Source organism: Rhea pennata, chromosome 1, assembly GCF_028389875.1.
Source record: "Rhea pennata isolate bPtePen1 chromosome 1, bPtePen1.pri, whole genome shotgun sequence".
Taxonomy (NCBI): Eukaryota; Metazoa; Chordata; class Aves; order Rheiformes; family Rheidae; genus Rhea; species Rhea pennata.
Genome location: NC_084663.1, coordinates 84888159 through 84903459, shown reverse-complemented (window position 1 = coordinate 84903459; position 15301 = coordinate 84888159). Strand labels below are relative to the sequence as shown.

Below are 15301 nucleotides of genomic sequence, written 5' to 3'. Positions count from 1 at the left end.
TAGCTACTGCCCTCTAGCAGGAATTCATAGGGGTTTGGATATTTCTGAGCTACATCTGGAGAATAGGCCTTTACATCTTCATGGAAGGACAGAGAGAAGGGTCCCTTACCGCTGTCAGGGAGCTCTTCACAGGAATGAACCCTGGCAGCATCTCCACTTCTATCAAGGCCATATTACTGGTCTCACGGTCCCCAACATAACTGAAAAAAAGGCAGGAGAGAAACACATTGAATGTAGAAGACATCACAGCATTTCTGTAAGAAAGATAGTGGTGAATGTTCCCAAACTCTAGCCTTCTTTACACAGATGTGAAAGCTCAGCAGCTTGTTAGGTGATGGGAGAAAGGGAAAGAAATCCCCCTTGCACACACATGTAACATCTTGCTTAATATGGAGGGAGATTGTGCAGCAAAAGGTAAAATGGTTAGTGTTCATGCTGCACTCTATAACAGGTGCAAGTAGTCTTCATTATTACAGATTGAAATGCATTGTCTCCTGTTCTTTTGCCTTTACATCTAAGAAAGGAAAATGGTGGCATTATCTTCTTTCAGGCCAGGAGAGTGTAGAGAATATGAATGAAGACACTCATGCTAGACAAAAATGAGGCATGGGTAGGGACTAGATTTTCTGCCATCTGGTTCCAGTAGAGGTTCACACTGTAGGAGTACCTACCCCAGGGCTAGTTCAGCCTAGACTGCCAAGCCTCCAGCAAATGGGAAGCTCTGGCTCTTGGGAATTCTACCATCTCCTGTTAGTTCTCTGAGGACCACTGAGCTGCTTTGTGCTGCCTGAGATTAGCAGTGCCTTAAATAGCCACAGAAACAATGTGTTACTTAGCTTCCTCAGTTCTCACCTTGTGATCTCTTTAAGACCTATGAAGAAGGAGATGGTATCCACCAATGCCTTTTGTCACCACAGACAGGGAGCTCTGTTCTATAGGCTTTTAGGGGGTTATACTTCTGCTGGCTCCCACATCTTTCCACTGAAGAAAGAGTCCAAAAGGATCTCATACCTGACAGACATGTGGATGTCAAGTTGTTTCCTGGCTCTATCACAATTCCTTGGCACTGTTCCTACATCCAGAACAAAGACCTCCTCTGCTTTTGATGGTGGGATGTTGTAGTACAGAGTAGTCTGATGGAGGAGAGAACATATCTGTGAAGTGCCCCAGAACATCTCTGTATGAGCTAAAGGACTGTCTGTGCATCCATCCTTTAAAAAATTAGTAACCAATGGCTAACAGAGCAGGCCCTGCGTCTACTTCCTGTTCAGACCTGTTGTAATTAGCAAATAGGGTCAGATACATCATCCAAGAGTAATCCTCAGCCTAGAGGGTCAATTGTCAGTGATCCAAGGTCTCATTCAGTACAGAACAGCTCGGTGACCTTTGCCTCAGTCTTACGAAGAAAATTATTGTTAAGGTGTGAGAGAGTACATCAGCTAAAGCCCTGCCCATAAGTTGAAAGAAGAAATATAATTGTTGACATGGTCTAAGACTCAAGATGAAAAACACTAACAAAAAAGTATAAAACTCTAAAAAAAAGAAAGAAAGCAAGAAAAAAGAAAGAGCAGAGAATCAGAAGAGGACCACCCTGCAAGAGAGAGGATCATCCCATTCCAAGGATCAACAGAGGCCAGTCTCCCACCACCTGCCTGGTAACTGACTGCCTGGGCAGCAGAGACTCATCAGGTGTCTTGCCACATTCAGTGACAATATTCAAGTGTTGTCAAGTAGCTTGTTAGTCCTGGCAACCTCCTACATGCATTAGCAATAAATAAATTTTATGTCCTGTTATCTATACACTGCTTGTAGATTCTCTGCAAACTTGTCTGAAGAAGTAACCCAGGCAGGAGATTTACACAGGGAGTGACTTGACTCTGCAGTATTTTTGCTGTATGAATGGTTCATAAGCAAGCCACTATGATGACTCCACCAGATGGCTCAGTTGTGTTCGTGTACTGGGATAAGAAGATCCTGATCCTCCATCACTCCTCATCTCTGCATGAGGCAACAACCCAAAGAATAGCATGTCAGAAGAAATTTACAATTCTCAGCTCCTGACATCATCAACACATGCTTGATGTAGAAGCAGGTACAGTTCTGTACCTAATCTGCCCTCAGATCTACTAATTTCTTAATAGTATTTGGCTCTATGGTATGGCACCAGCAAAGTTGAGACATTTCTGAGAAGATACCATGGATGTTTGCACTAAAACCATGTCAGCTGAGTATACCAGAGCTCCTTCAAGCTTGACATGATTCCGCCTAGAAAGCCAAGTCCTACTGAGAATTTGACACTATGGTGCCTACTTAGAGCCAAATTCTCACTTGCGGAATGAATGGCAATACCCTATAGCTTTGTGGTACATACACTTACTTGTACATAGACACATCCACTCCCAGTTGCCTGCACTGTGTATAACCCCGGGACTGCAAGGAGAGATGCCTGATGCAGAACCAATTTGTTGTTCCTGTGCACATGGAACTCCAGTGGAGAAGCATCCTTGCCTTTCACCATCACTGTTACATCTCTGATCTCACGAGGAATCAGGGCTGCATACTGAGCCAGGGCCTGCAGGCTAACAACTGTGTCCTGAAGACAAAGAGAGAGTCACTCTGCTGTGGAGCAGTGGGTACAAGATACATCACACTAAGTCAGGCACTGTGTGAAGAACCATGGGCCTGATTCCCATTCTAACACAAGCAGGGTAAGTGCCACTAAGTGCACAAGCAACAGGATGACATCTGGCAGGGGTGGCTTCAGAACTCTGGGCTTAGCAGTCCCAGGTCTTAGTTGATGCTATTTACACCACTGAACAGAAGTCCGTCATGGCATTCCCCTTCACAAGCAGGGCCCATGCATACCTCTCTTCAAAGGCTAGATCTGGAGTGACATGCACATGTAAGGCACATCCCTCTCCTTCCCCCCATACCTTTCCCCAGCTTGTTACCTGGGTGGACGCAAAGCCCTCGAAGGCATTTCTTTGTATGCTGAGCCACTCTATTCCCCATGAGTGGCTTGGGAATACACTATTGCCCTACACTCTCCTTAATGCAAAGGGGAACCCAACCTGTCTAGCTACTCATGGTAGCCCTGGATTAGAGAGATGGGGCTATGTGACGGTAGGGGAATTCTGGCTGAGCTGCATGCACAGTAATTCCAGTTACATCCCCACTGGATTTCTATAAGGGCCTGTCTCAGCATCTTAATGTTCTTTCCTACCTTACTCTCTGACTTGCCCTCAGCTGCCTAGACACCTATGAGTCCCAGGATTCTATTCCCCAGTGTTAAGCCCCTGATCTTGTCTCATTTTGTAGGTGGCACTGAACTTCTCACATAAGGAGGAAGTCCCAGGGTCAGAAGTCACTCTGAACCTTAAGGCTGCTACAGGGTCCCTGTGCTCTGTTCAAGCTGTTGAGGAGAGTGTACTCCTTTTGGAGAACCATACCCTGACAGCAACGACTGTGAGTGCAGCCTGCCATGACTCACTCCCTAGTGTCTGTCTGCCCTCTGTCTCCCTGTCTTGGCAGGAGGCTTCTGGCAGGGGGAAGACCACAGTCCATCTCAAGACAATGCTGTGGTGTTACGTGTCTACCCTAGCATTTCCCAGTCCTATGCCTCTTCTGAGCAGTTATGCGGTGCTCATGTTTGTGGTGCATCTGCCCTGCACTGTATGCCTCTGCCTGGAGAGTGCTGGATGCTGCAGGGCAGTGCATGGGTGGGTGGGAAGAGCAGCTTTGAAGAACTGTTGTTCTCTGCATTGAGGTAGAGTCCTTAAGAGCATCCTTTATATCCACATACCTCTCCGCGCTCTCATCTTTCACACAGCAGCGAGGCCAAGTTTTGAAAAATGAATATTGTCCCGGTATATTCTTTCTGTCCCTCTGTCCCAAACACTGCTGCATTATATCTATGTGATAGATCAGGCTGAGTATCTGAGTAGTTGCTGTTCTTTAGGGAAAAGTAGCTAGGGAGGACTGAACTCAGTGTGGCCCCAAGGGGCACACAGTGATTGATGAAAAGCAGCTAGGATTTTGTTGACATCCAGGTGCATATTGATAATCAAGAGGGGTTCAGGGAAGTTATATTAAAGCAGCTGTGTGTTTCAGAGGCCCTTCAGAGGTCTTCAATTTAAGACTTTTTAGTTAGTACAAAAATACTGCAAGAATTCAAAATCATGACACAGTTCCAAAATACGTGCCACAGAAAATACATAAGTATATGTCTCATACAAAGCATCTTGTAACATCATCTAATAACATATATAAAGTATAAGTTAAATAGGTATCATTAAATAGGCAAATCAGATACACCAGTGCCTTGTGCTCAGACTGAATCATGTGTGCTATCCTAATCTTGCACTATGTGAATTGACACAGTAAAAGTCCACAGACTAAAGACTTCTCATCTATGTCCACTCTTTTGGTTTTAAGGTCTTTAGTGTAAGTTGGGCTTGTGCCACCTCCTTCAACTGTAAAGCTTTATAAAGTACAACTACAAAGATTTATGAAGTATAATAGAGGTCTACAATCCAAATGATTCACCCATACACATGCTTGTTGGCTAGCTCCTTATAATGACCTCTGTTTTTCCATTGAAGCTGTATGAACAGATATTTGATGACAGTTTTATAATTGGAGGTCGAGGGTTCCCTTATCACTTGGAAGACTTTGAGGCATACCCTTGCTTGCCTCTGCAATCCAGTCTCCAAAAGAAAAAGACCTGTATGGGAGCACCGTGGTACCAAAGTGATGCTGATGTCTTTAATTTATTTAAGGTGAGTCTCTACACTTTCAACAAGATTTTTCTGAGCCAGTGGTTGGTTGCCAGTATGCCATCTTGAATGCATAGAAGAATTTCCTCTTAGCAAACTTCACCTGCCCTGACTTTCCCTGCTACAAGTCCTTTCTGCCTTGTTCTTCTCCAGTGCAGCTACACTTGTTTGGGAACTCTGTGGAAGGATGGAACTTCTGAGTAAACATAGTGTAAACTCCTTGATTAGAGAAAGACAGCATAAACTCTTAGTTTAGACTACAGTGTCTATGGGACGGGGGGGAGGGGCTGGCAAGAATGCCCCAGTAAGACTGTAGCGCCTCACTGTATTTTAATTGATCACTGTTTGGCTTTATTATATTGAGTTTCATTGAGTCTGTTCTTACTTCTCTTCCAATGTTTTGATAGAATGAAGTTCTTTACACACCTTGGTTTTATAGACAACTGCAAACACTAATGACAAAATAAACCAATACACTAACAATCATAATATCCATAAAAAGAGTAACAGTCCCTCTGCAAACATAATCCCAACCAGTGCTGCTCTGGATAGAATGCTGCTTAAAGAACCATACACAAGGTGAAAACCTATCCTTTCCATAAAGGGTTGTGGTACTCCAGGAAGGTAGAAGAGTTCTCAGTGACTTGCAGACCATTAAATCACAGCAAAGACTGTTCACAGGACCAAATGCATTCTTTTTGTGATGATGAATTCTCTCTTTTTCAGTGCAAGCACACAAGGGTGCATTCAGCACAATATTCCTGCCCTTAGGAAGCACAGGTCCTGGAATTCTTATTTATATGAAAGTAAAATCCATACTAAGTTGTGATTGAGGTCCTTATCGGTTTTCTAAGTCAGGACTGTGTAGTAACTTCCATAAGAATGTTTGCGTGTGAACAGTAAGTCAGAAATATCTGTTCTAAACTTGTGCATAGACTTAAAAGATAGATTTTTTTTTTCCTATTTTTTTCATGAGAGATATGGCATCTGACTCTAACCTCATTGTTAGAGACAGGTCTCAGATATATGAGGAACAGAAGTGGTTGGAATTTACTTTTATGAGAGACAAGAATTGGCCCTGGTATTCCTCATAAGTTGATTTCCACTCCTCCCACACTGCCCAGAGTCTGAGCCTGTGAATCTATGTGTACGTATCCAAAGAAGCAGCCCTTTTAAGAGTTTCAGTTGCCATCAGCCCACTGATTAATACTTGGTATTGTGAGACTTTTTTCAACATTCCTTTTTTCTTCTATTTACCACTGATTTATTGTCTTCACTGTTTTCCCAGCTATTGCGCATGAAAATATTAACCAACACTAAAATCAAGAAACCAGTTTCCTGTATGCAAAGAGGTTTTGAGAAAAAGATGTATTCTAGCAGGGACAATATTGCTGGTGAGGAATGGACATACCCATCTCCTTGACTGAAGTGACCAGTCTGCAGTTGAAATGGCTGACTTCCATCCTATTGTATTTCTTGTTTGTGTGTATATAAAGGAAGGCAACTTGTGTCCAGCTCAAAGTCCTCATTTTATAAATTGTAGATGCATGCTCTAATCTCTGAGCATCATTGGCTTTCCCTGGGTTGCACAGTCTTCATATAAAATGTAGTATGCTCTGCTACTACTTTTGCAGGCTACTTAAAGGAATACAACTCCAATTGAATATACTGCTTCTCCTTGGATCCAGAACAAACCTGATGGATCTATCAAGACTGAGCATTAGGCTAAACTTCATCTAACTCTCTCCCTAAAGCCATATCCTCCAAAGACTCTGCATCAGACTTACTGAAAAACTAACACTGCAGACTTTCCTTTTATATCACAAAGCATTTATTTATTTTTTGTCAGATCGCCTGTGAATGAAAGAACTAATTTCACCTGTAACTACACGTTATTTTTTGATTTTTAGACTGTGGAGTCGGAAGGATTCTTCTCAGTGTCATTTGCAAGGGAGTAGGTACCCTTCAAAGCACAAAAGCATGGCTGAACCATCAGAATCAAGTGACAAGGGAGCTTGCATATCTTGTGTCTGCTGAGAACACTAAATTATTACCGGAGCTGGTGGGCAGAACACATATCTGTAGTTTAAAAAGTTCTTTTGTTTAAACAGCACTTTAAAGGCAACAATACTTTCTCTGCTGAAGCCTTAGCAAAAGTCTAAGTCTAATAGGTTTGGCCACAATCCCATTTGCCTACTCTCTCTTTCCATGGGAACACACCCCACACTAGACTTTAAACCGCTACCATGTAAACTGCACCCATATTTTCAATCTGCACTTCTCGTTAAATGCCCTGAAGTACAGCAAGAGCCAAAGTAGCTTTTGCATAGTGAAGTTCTACTACTCTGCAGCAAGTTTAGGGCTCTCTGGACAATAGCCATAGGCCAAGGAACAAGCACTAGAGAACTACAGTTCCCATGGTTCCCTGTGGACAGAAATCTATATCCCAGATTACAGATCCTCTAATCATCAAATCTAACCCAACCCAAATTATCCCATTCTGGTTCAAACTGAGACACTAGGGAAAGCAGCTGGAGCAACTGCTCCAGTCTGTGGGGAAAGTGTGGCAATAGAAGATCATATTGCTTGGCCATGAATTGCATGTCAGCTGCAGAAATGCAGATAGTGGGAAAGTGGGTGTTTTACCAGACTGAAAACAACAATTTTCAGGTGTATGATCATAAATTGGAAGGAGCAGAAGACAAGTGCTTCCAGGCCTGGTCTGGTCCCATTCCTCAGTCTCCCATCCTCAGCTGCTGGCTGAGGGACATCTAAGTGTCCAGGCAAAAACTAAAATGACCTCTACTTGCTATTGAAGATGGAGAGGGGGGACAATTAGGAAATGTGGTAACAATACATGGAAGAGGAGGAGATACTAGAACAGAGACCATTGTCTTAACAGGAGAGTAGGGAACTCTCAAGTTACGTTTCCAAAAGGAATGTAATTGCCAAAGAGAGAATAGAAACAAAAACATCAAGGAAAGAAAGGAGAAGAAGTTGACTGCAAATAGAGGAAGACTCTTCCCATGTCCTCCAGTACCTGTTTCATCTTCTATTGTTCCTATCACAGCTATATAGCTGTCAGATTTAGTTAATTCCAGAGTCTCCATCTTCATTGTAAAAGTAGCACAGCCGTTCTTGTCCGTCTGGAGGAGAGACAGATATGAACAAAGGAAGAGAGAGAGAGAGAGAGAGAGAGAAAGAGGGGAAGAGAGGGAGAGGGAGAAGGAGAGGGGAAGGGGGAGGAAGACCGGGGGGGGGGGAGCCTGTTCTGGTAAATATTAAATAATTCTAAATGAATTTCTCCAAATACTTTTGGGAGGTCAAAAACCTATACTTCTGCAGAAAACCATCAGGGATACCTCAGAGGAGAAATTGAACATGTTTGGATCAAACTGTCACCAAAAAAAGTGGCACAACCATGTGCTTCAGGCAGATCTGATAATTATGTTACACAAACTCAGAAGGAGACTGGATTAAGCCCAGCTCCTGCAGCTGAAAGAACATGGATGTCTTTGCCTGAATAACAGATAACTTATTCCATGAAACTATACAGCCCAGTGGAATAAGGCCTGCCACTAAGAGTTCTGTGGCATTCATTTTCATCTCTGTATCATGGTTATGTTAAACAAGTGCATCCAACTAGTTCCAAATTCCAAGCACTGTTCCAAGCATCAAGGTGGAAATAGCCAGTCTGCCAAGAGGGGGAAGACAAACTGTTTCTAGTTGCACCCGTAAGTTCTTCTCCAAATAATGCTACAGGGCCTCTTAAAACTCATGTGAGAGGGAGCTGACATACAGTTGGTATTTTGCACAGCTAAGAGCTCACAGCATTCTGGCTGGAGTTGTTTTGCTACTGGATGCATTTTAAAAGATGCAGACATCCAGCTGGATTTTCACATTCTGTTTGGAGCCAGAAGACCTGACATATGAAAATACTTTGTTGTGACTTGTAAGCTGAATGAGATGCATCTGAAATCTCTGGGAAAAACTTAATGTGGGGCTTAACCACAAACACATAAGGAATACAAGTGTTCTGAAAGTGTGACCAGTGCTAGACACACTGAGCCAGGACACTAGCAAGCTTAAAATGATGCATTAACTGTGTGGTTACAGCAGCAAACAGGGCACTAAGCAACAGAGAACATCTGATGCACTGATATCCTATTCATCAGTGAGAGAAATCACATGACTGAAAGGACCAGTGGTCTGATTCTGTACAATATGATACAATTTGGAGAGATGTTGGCCATCACTACTTATACAGAGTTTGCACCTTCTTTTGAAATACTGCATTACATATAGCAGCCAGAATGGTAATTCAAGCAGCAGAGTCACAGGAACAGGAATAAATGGTCTGATCAGGTCTATCAAATGGGAAGATACCAAACTAAATAGACTGATGCACATCTGAGGTGCATCCAGGCAGATTAAGTGGACAGATAGATGTTTCCAGCAGGTGATATTTTCCACTCTTCTATTTGTTTACTTACCCAGCTCTTGTGCTTCTTCATCTCAGTAGAATTTGAACTTTCTTCTTCAGAAGAATGTGAGCTCAGAATAAAAGAAACATCTATTTTTCCCTGAATGGGCTTGCCATAAGTATACTTGTGTTGAAGGGGAAAAACATCCACCTGAAGATGAGCCCCTTCAGCAGAAAGAGTAAACAATGAGACCAGGCCACCTCACCGTCAGGGAGGATGTGGAGATTGGGAGAACTCTGTACCTTGATAACTCAGAAACTTCAGCTTGTCCCTTGGTATCACTTCGCCTTCTCAAACTATCATCTCAACTGCCCCCTACACCAGAACCCTTAGTGTCCTTCAGCCACACAGTAAATGACCAGGTGCACAAAGGAGCCATTTTCACAGGTCTGGCTTCCCCAACCATTGGGTAAAGAGAGAACATCACACTGGAATGCTAATTCTCTGCTATCGGTAATCTAGAAGTGATTGTGAAGCCAAAGGACAGAAATCACGATGGTATCAGGTACTCACTTGCCACAGACCTTCACCTGAAATTCCTCATCCAGTGTAGAAATGAACGGAGGGTGCTCAAGCTTCATTTCGAATTTCATCGGCTCTGCAGATAGAGGCATGGAAGGGGGAAGGATATGAAGAAATGAAAAAAGGCCACAGTGAGCATGGGCAGTGACTGGAAGTTCTGTTATAGCTGCAGTTCAGATGGAAAGAAGGCAATAATGGCCTCAGTTGCCTATCACAATGGTGTAATACAGGTTACTCCCTTTGTCCCCACCTCCTTATATTTGCTATTACAATTCCTCATAGAGCTGTCACTCAGTCAAGCATAATCATTTTAAACAGCACAGGATTTTCTCCTAACCCATATTGTTGCTACTGAACTGGGCTAAGGCATGATGCCAGTTCCCATTTTGGGAGGTGACTGGAGAGGACAGTAAATTTAGCCTAGAAGAGGGTGACATTGAGCAGCAGAAAATGCTCATTACAGGACTCGGCTACAGCTAGAACAAGATGTCAGACCACAACTTCATGCTTGTACCCTACACACCTGCAGAAAAATGAGCCCAGCATGAGATGTGCACACAGATCCCTCTGTCCCCCCCCCCCCCCCCAGACTGTTGTTTCCAGAACAAAAGGTCTGATGAACATGGCCAAATCACCCTGCTGTCTTCTCCAGCTACTCAAGTTATTTCTTCATTGTCTCTCTCTCCCAAGTCTCACCATATTCATCAACTCTGAAGGATTTTTCAGCCCTGCCTTGTTGCACTGAGATGGTATACACCCTAAGGGTTGCTTCAGAAGCCAGGGGGAAGGATAAATCCACTATACCGTGTCTTGACTTTACATTCAGCCACTCAGCAATACGATTGTGTTCAGAATCCTGTTTGGGAAAGAACATGCAGAGCCACCAAGTCACACTGTGAATGGGGGTACCTGGTAGGTCCAGCCATATTCAGGCACAAAGTGAGTGCAGAAGGCACTACCAGAGCTTACCCTTGCCCCAGTAGAGAGGATGATAGACCACCAAGGGAAGTTCTTTTTCCCCTTCCCATTATTCTTCTAGGGAATGTGTGAGTTGTGAAGCTTAACAAGGACATTGAAACTACAAGTGAAGTGATAATGCCAGGACACTGTTGGAAGAAGAAGCATCTCTTTCATCTGTGGAGCACTTTGCCTTGTTCTTTGTGCTCTTTGCAGGCAAGATGTTAGACAAAGGTGCAATACTGCCCTGCCTCGCCCTGGCTGGCAAAGGAGAAAACACTTTAGCTGTCTTATGTCTGAGGTAATAATTGTGGCACAGCTCAGTCCAAGATTGAAAGGGCATGGGAGAAGATAGAGATCTCCCTGTAGTCAGGTCTTTGTCACTCACCTCCAGCCATATCTGGGGATACTGTAAAAGAAAAAAAAAAAAGAGAGAGATTGAGAGAGAGGGGGGGAAAGGGAGAGAGAGAGAGAACTTCAATAATGTACAGGGCAAAATAGCATGCATGTGGTCCAGTATTAATAACTCTAACTGGCATGGGCTCTTGATCAGAAAATTCTGCCCTATCCAGACCCCATACTAGGTCTCCTCCCTCTGTGCTAGCTAGAAAAGTAGTCTTTCTCCAGGGAACCAACAGATGAGTGGTTTCCTTTCAAAAATCACTTATTCTTGTGGTTTAACAGGCATGTAGGGAGGTGTTCCTTTTAAGAGCCTTTTCAATGTGTATCATGTTGAGGCTCCTTCTTGTTGAAAAGCACAGGGTGATACTCACCATATTTTTAATGACCTTAAGATCTTCATCAAGGTTCACAATTCGAAACTTCACTGCAGAAGAAAAGAAGAGAACAGTAAAATGTTCTGGCTGCAATACACCTGTGCATAAGTCTGCTTTTTCCTTTTTGTGGTCTAGTATCTTTTTCTTTCTTTGATTAGCTTGGAGATATTCAAGTCTTTCCTCAAACAACTCCCTTCAAACACAAATTGACTTTGTGTGGGAGGTTTATACACAGCTGAATGTTCCAAAAACTTGTTGTCTTTACCTTCCAAGATTGTTCTGATGGATAAAACAGTGGGTTTGGTCTATATGTAGTCTATTCATATGGTGAGATCTGTGGAGTAAGGATTTTATATATTTGTTCAGCTCCAAGCACACTCAAGCCACTATTTATGCAATGATTCTAGGTGTTCCTCAAATACAAACAACAGTCTTTAAAAAACAACAAGATTACCCAGTGTCCTGGAGAGTTCTGTTTTTCCTTTTAGAACTCATTTGAGATACCTCAGCAAAGCAACACCCAAGAGCAGCATGCGGGGCATTTGGTGCAGTATGGCATCCTGACTCTCACCATTCCGTGAAACACCTGATAACAAAGATCTGCTTTCTTCCAGCTGCAACAGGCTTAACTTGCTGCACTTGATGAAATAATCACCCCAGATGTGGCTGCTACCCTGATTCTGCCCTCTGTATATCTACATTTCAACTGTTTGCCTTACCTGTTTCTCCAGGTTTGTACAAGGCTTTGTCTGTCTCTACTAGAGTTACATTCTTCTGTGGCTTTACCAGAACTTTCTTGCGACCTTCAAAGAGCACACTGTCCCCACTGTGGATCAGGGCATGCATAAAAACCACCTCATCTGTCTGTCAGATAAAAAATTTAAAAGTACCTGAGACTGTAAACAGCTTGATGGGAAAACAGAGGCACCTCTCCTACCAAACTGGGGCAATGCTGGGAGGTTGGGCCTTCCTTTGCTCCAATGTTTGTTGTTATATTCCCAAAACAGCATTCAGAAATAATCATCTTTATTATCCCCTTCAACTTCCCTCTTTTTCATTCCCCTCCTTTGAGTTTTTTCACTCCTTTTACTAGTCGTAGTCTTCTCTATGCTTCCCACATTCCTCCTTCTTCTTCCCTTCTTTTCTCCTTCTCATGTTTGCCTTTTCCACATTTCCCTGTTCCCTTTGTTATTTCTCCATCCTACATCTCCTCCCTTTAACATGGCTCAGACAGGAGGAGCTGAAGCCCTCTGGTTTGTAAGAAAGGCAGCTGAGAAACGAGTCTTACGTGTAAAGTGGAATCATCCATTTTCTTGGGAATGAATTCCGGCACCTGGATTGGTTGGGATAAGGAAATAGAAAACAAATTTATCAGAGAGCTTAAATCTTATCTCAAATGTGAGAAAGAGCCTCACTGTTCAACAATCCCCAAACTTTAGAGTCTGAACTCCACTGTATGATTCTATCTCTTATCCACTTGACACTAAAAGGAGAATCAGAGAAATCACTTCCTTTCTCTGATTCATGAACGTAAGAGTGATCAATCTGACATGTGATTCTTCCACTTCACAGTAATGAAAGATTGTGGCCAAACAAAGGAAAACAATAAGAAAAATCAGAGCTGGAGATGACTAAGATAGCAAAGGAAAATGAGATAGTGATCAGATGAAAACTTTGGATATCTCAGCATTCCAGAAAGATATTAAGAGAGTCTAGATATAAGTAGAGAAGATCACAGCCAAACAGCTGAAGTGTAGCTCTGTTTCAAAAAAACAGTTCTGCCAAATGTTGTAAAGAACTCCATCAGCCAGAGACCAGCCATCCTAGGTACTCAGCTCACCAGGAGAAAGGTTCCTTTTTGCTAACTGCAGGCTTCCTGAGTTTCTAGAGACAAGACTGGCTCTCTCCAAAGAGAGAGCACTGAGGCTTGGCACTGAAGACTTGGTTAATCATTATCTTGTTGATGCAAGAACCAGAAATGACTACAGCCCCTTCTTGAGCTGTGCTGAATCTCAAGGGCAAGTGGGGCATAAACATGTGTAAAAATCTGTAAGAATGACACAGAGATTTAGTATAGTGCTGAGGAAGACAATGGCAGTTTGGAGAGTCTCGGTGTTAGACACATGTCCATCTCTCCAAAGATGTAACTGAAGTTTCTGTAGTCACATAGCCTCATGTAGTAGTCTCAATATGGCTAACTCAGCTAACTACAGCAGGAATGATGCTCAAAATACCCAGGAAATATCCAGACTACTTAGGTGAAATCCAGTTCATTAAGAGTTCAGCACCATAACCATCCAACACAACTAAATTAAAGCCAAGTCAATGTCTATGCAGGCTGCAACCACATCTTGCAATACAGATAAAGCTTTAGAGCAGAATCACTCTCTCAGAGCTGGAGGGTCAGACCTCAGAAGAAGCAAAGATGGAAAGAATTCCCCAGGCAATGGTTTGCACTCTGACGTACAAGCATTTGCATGAACAAAACACTGACGAGGAAACAGACATTTTTTTTTTTCCAGCAGGTTTTAAGTGGGATAAAACGGACGAATATAAATGAAAAGTCAAGGCTTACATCTGCACAGAGAAGGATTATTCACTTTGCTTGGTTGCAGGACCCTGCTATATTTTGTTTTGCACTGGTAGGGGAATAAACTTAACCTGTTTGCACAGACGCTTACTGATGCCATGTATAACAAGGCAGAGAAGGCTAGTGTGCCCAGAATGGTGCTGGGCTTCTGTCTGAAGTGACAGTGAGAGCATCCTCTGCCAAATCAACAATCACAGCTACATTCACCTGGAAGCATTCAAAAGTGCCTGGCTTCTCCACATTCTGTTCCACTAGTGTGTGATTCTGGGCTTCTGCCTCTAAGGTGACAGCCAGGTGGACAGCCTCAGGGAGATACTTGAGGTGCACACAAAGCTTCTCCTCTTGAGAATGGTGAATGACAGCAGGGAACACCACCACACAGTGACTAGAAGAAAACAGGAGACATTCAATGATAATTCAGAGGCTGAGGTAGACAGACCAGAATCCATCTCTACTGCACTCATGAATATGTAGACCATGGATTAGGGAGGTCTGGAGGCCTGAAGGAACTGTGGGGCAGCTCCCTTCCCACATCAGGAAGAGATATTGTGCTTCATGTAAAACCAGAGGGCTCCTGTCATATGCTTGCCAGCACCCTGACAGCAGCCAGGACCAGTCTGCCCAGTGCAGGATTGCAAGTACAGCAAGAGCAGTGAGCCTGTGTGAGGAATGAAGACAAAGACTCAATGACTGAGGCATAAGGCTTCAGATCCCGCACCAAATTTTACTCTGCCACTAGCAAGACATGAGATGAAAAACACAAAAATTATTGCTTCTGTTGCTTTTCAGTGTTAGTCCTGCACTAACAAACACAAGGGTCTTCATCTGCAGTGATACTGGACATCCCCAGCTCTAGCTCAGCCTGCCTTGAGAACAAGGCCATTCATCTCTATAGTGCTAAATAATGCAGCATTTCACCACCACACCCTTCAATGATAGCCCCTTCCATCAAGCCCACCAAAATCAAAAGGAAATAATCTCACGGTTCCAAGTTCGCTGCAGCTGTGGCTGGGAATAGGATCAGAGCTAAGAGGAGCACTTGTGCTCCCATTGCTTGGGCTGGGACAGACAGCTGACAAGATCCACACAGGAGCAGAGAACAGCCTGTATTCATGGACTGGTGCAGTCCTAAATACCCTCACTTTGATACTTCTGAGTCCAAAGAGTGGGAGAGTTGCAGTATGGAGACTGCATCTC

General features: G+C 43.3%; 1 protein-coding gene across 1 annotated transcript; it reads left to right on the top strand.

Annotated features, from left to right (window-relative positions):
* The first annotated feature begins 1920 nt into the window (after positions 1 to 1920).
* On the top strand, positions 1921 to 6198 carry LOC134137837 (alpha-2-macroglobulin-like protein 1). The gene is made up of 4 exons (XM_062570979.1): positions 1921 to 2007; positions 3319 to 3465; positions 4602 to 4778; positions 6064 to 6198. Exons 1-4 carry the CDS (start codon positions 1921 to 1923, stop codon positions 6196 to 6198), a joined length of 546 nt encoding a protein of 181 aa, XP_062426963.1.
* Positions 6199 to 15301: the final 9103 nt, after the last annotated feature.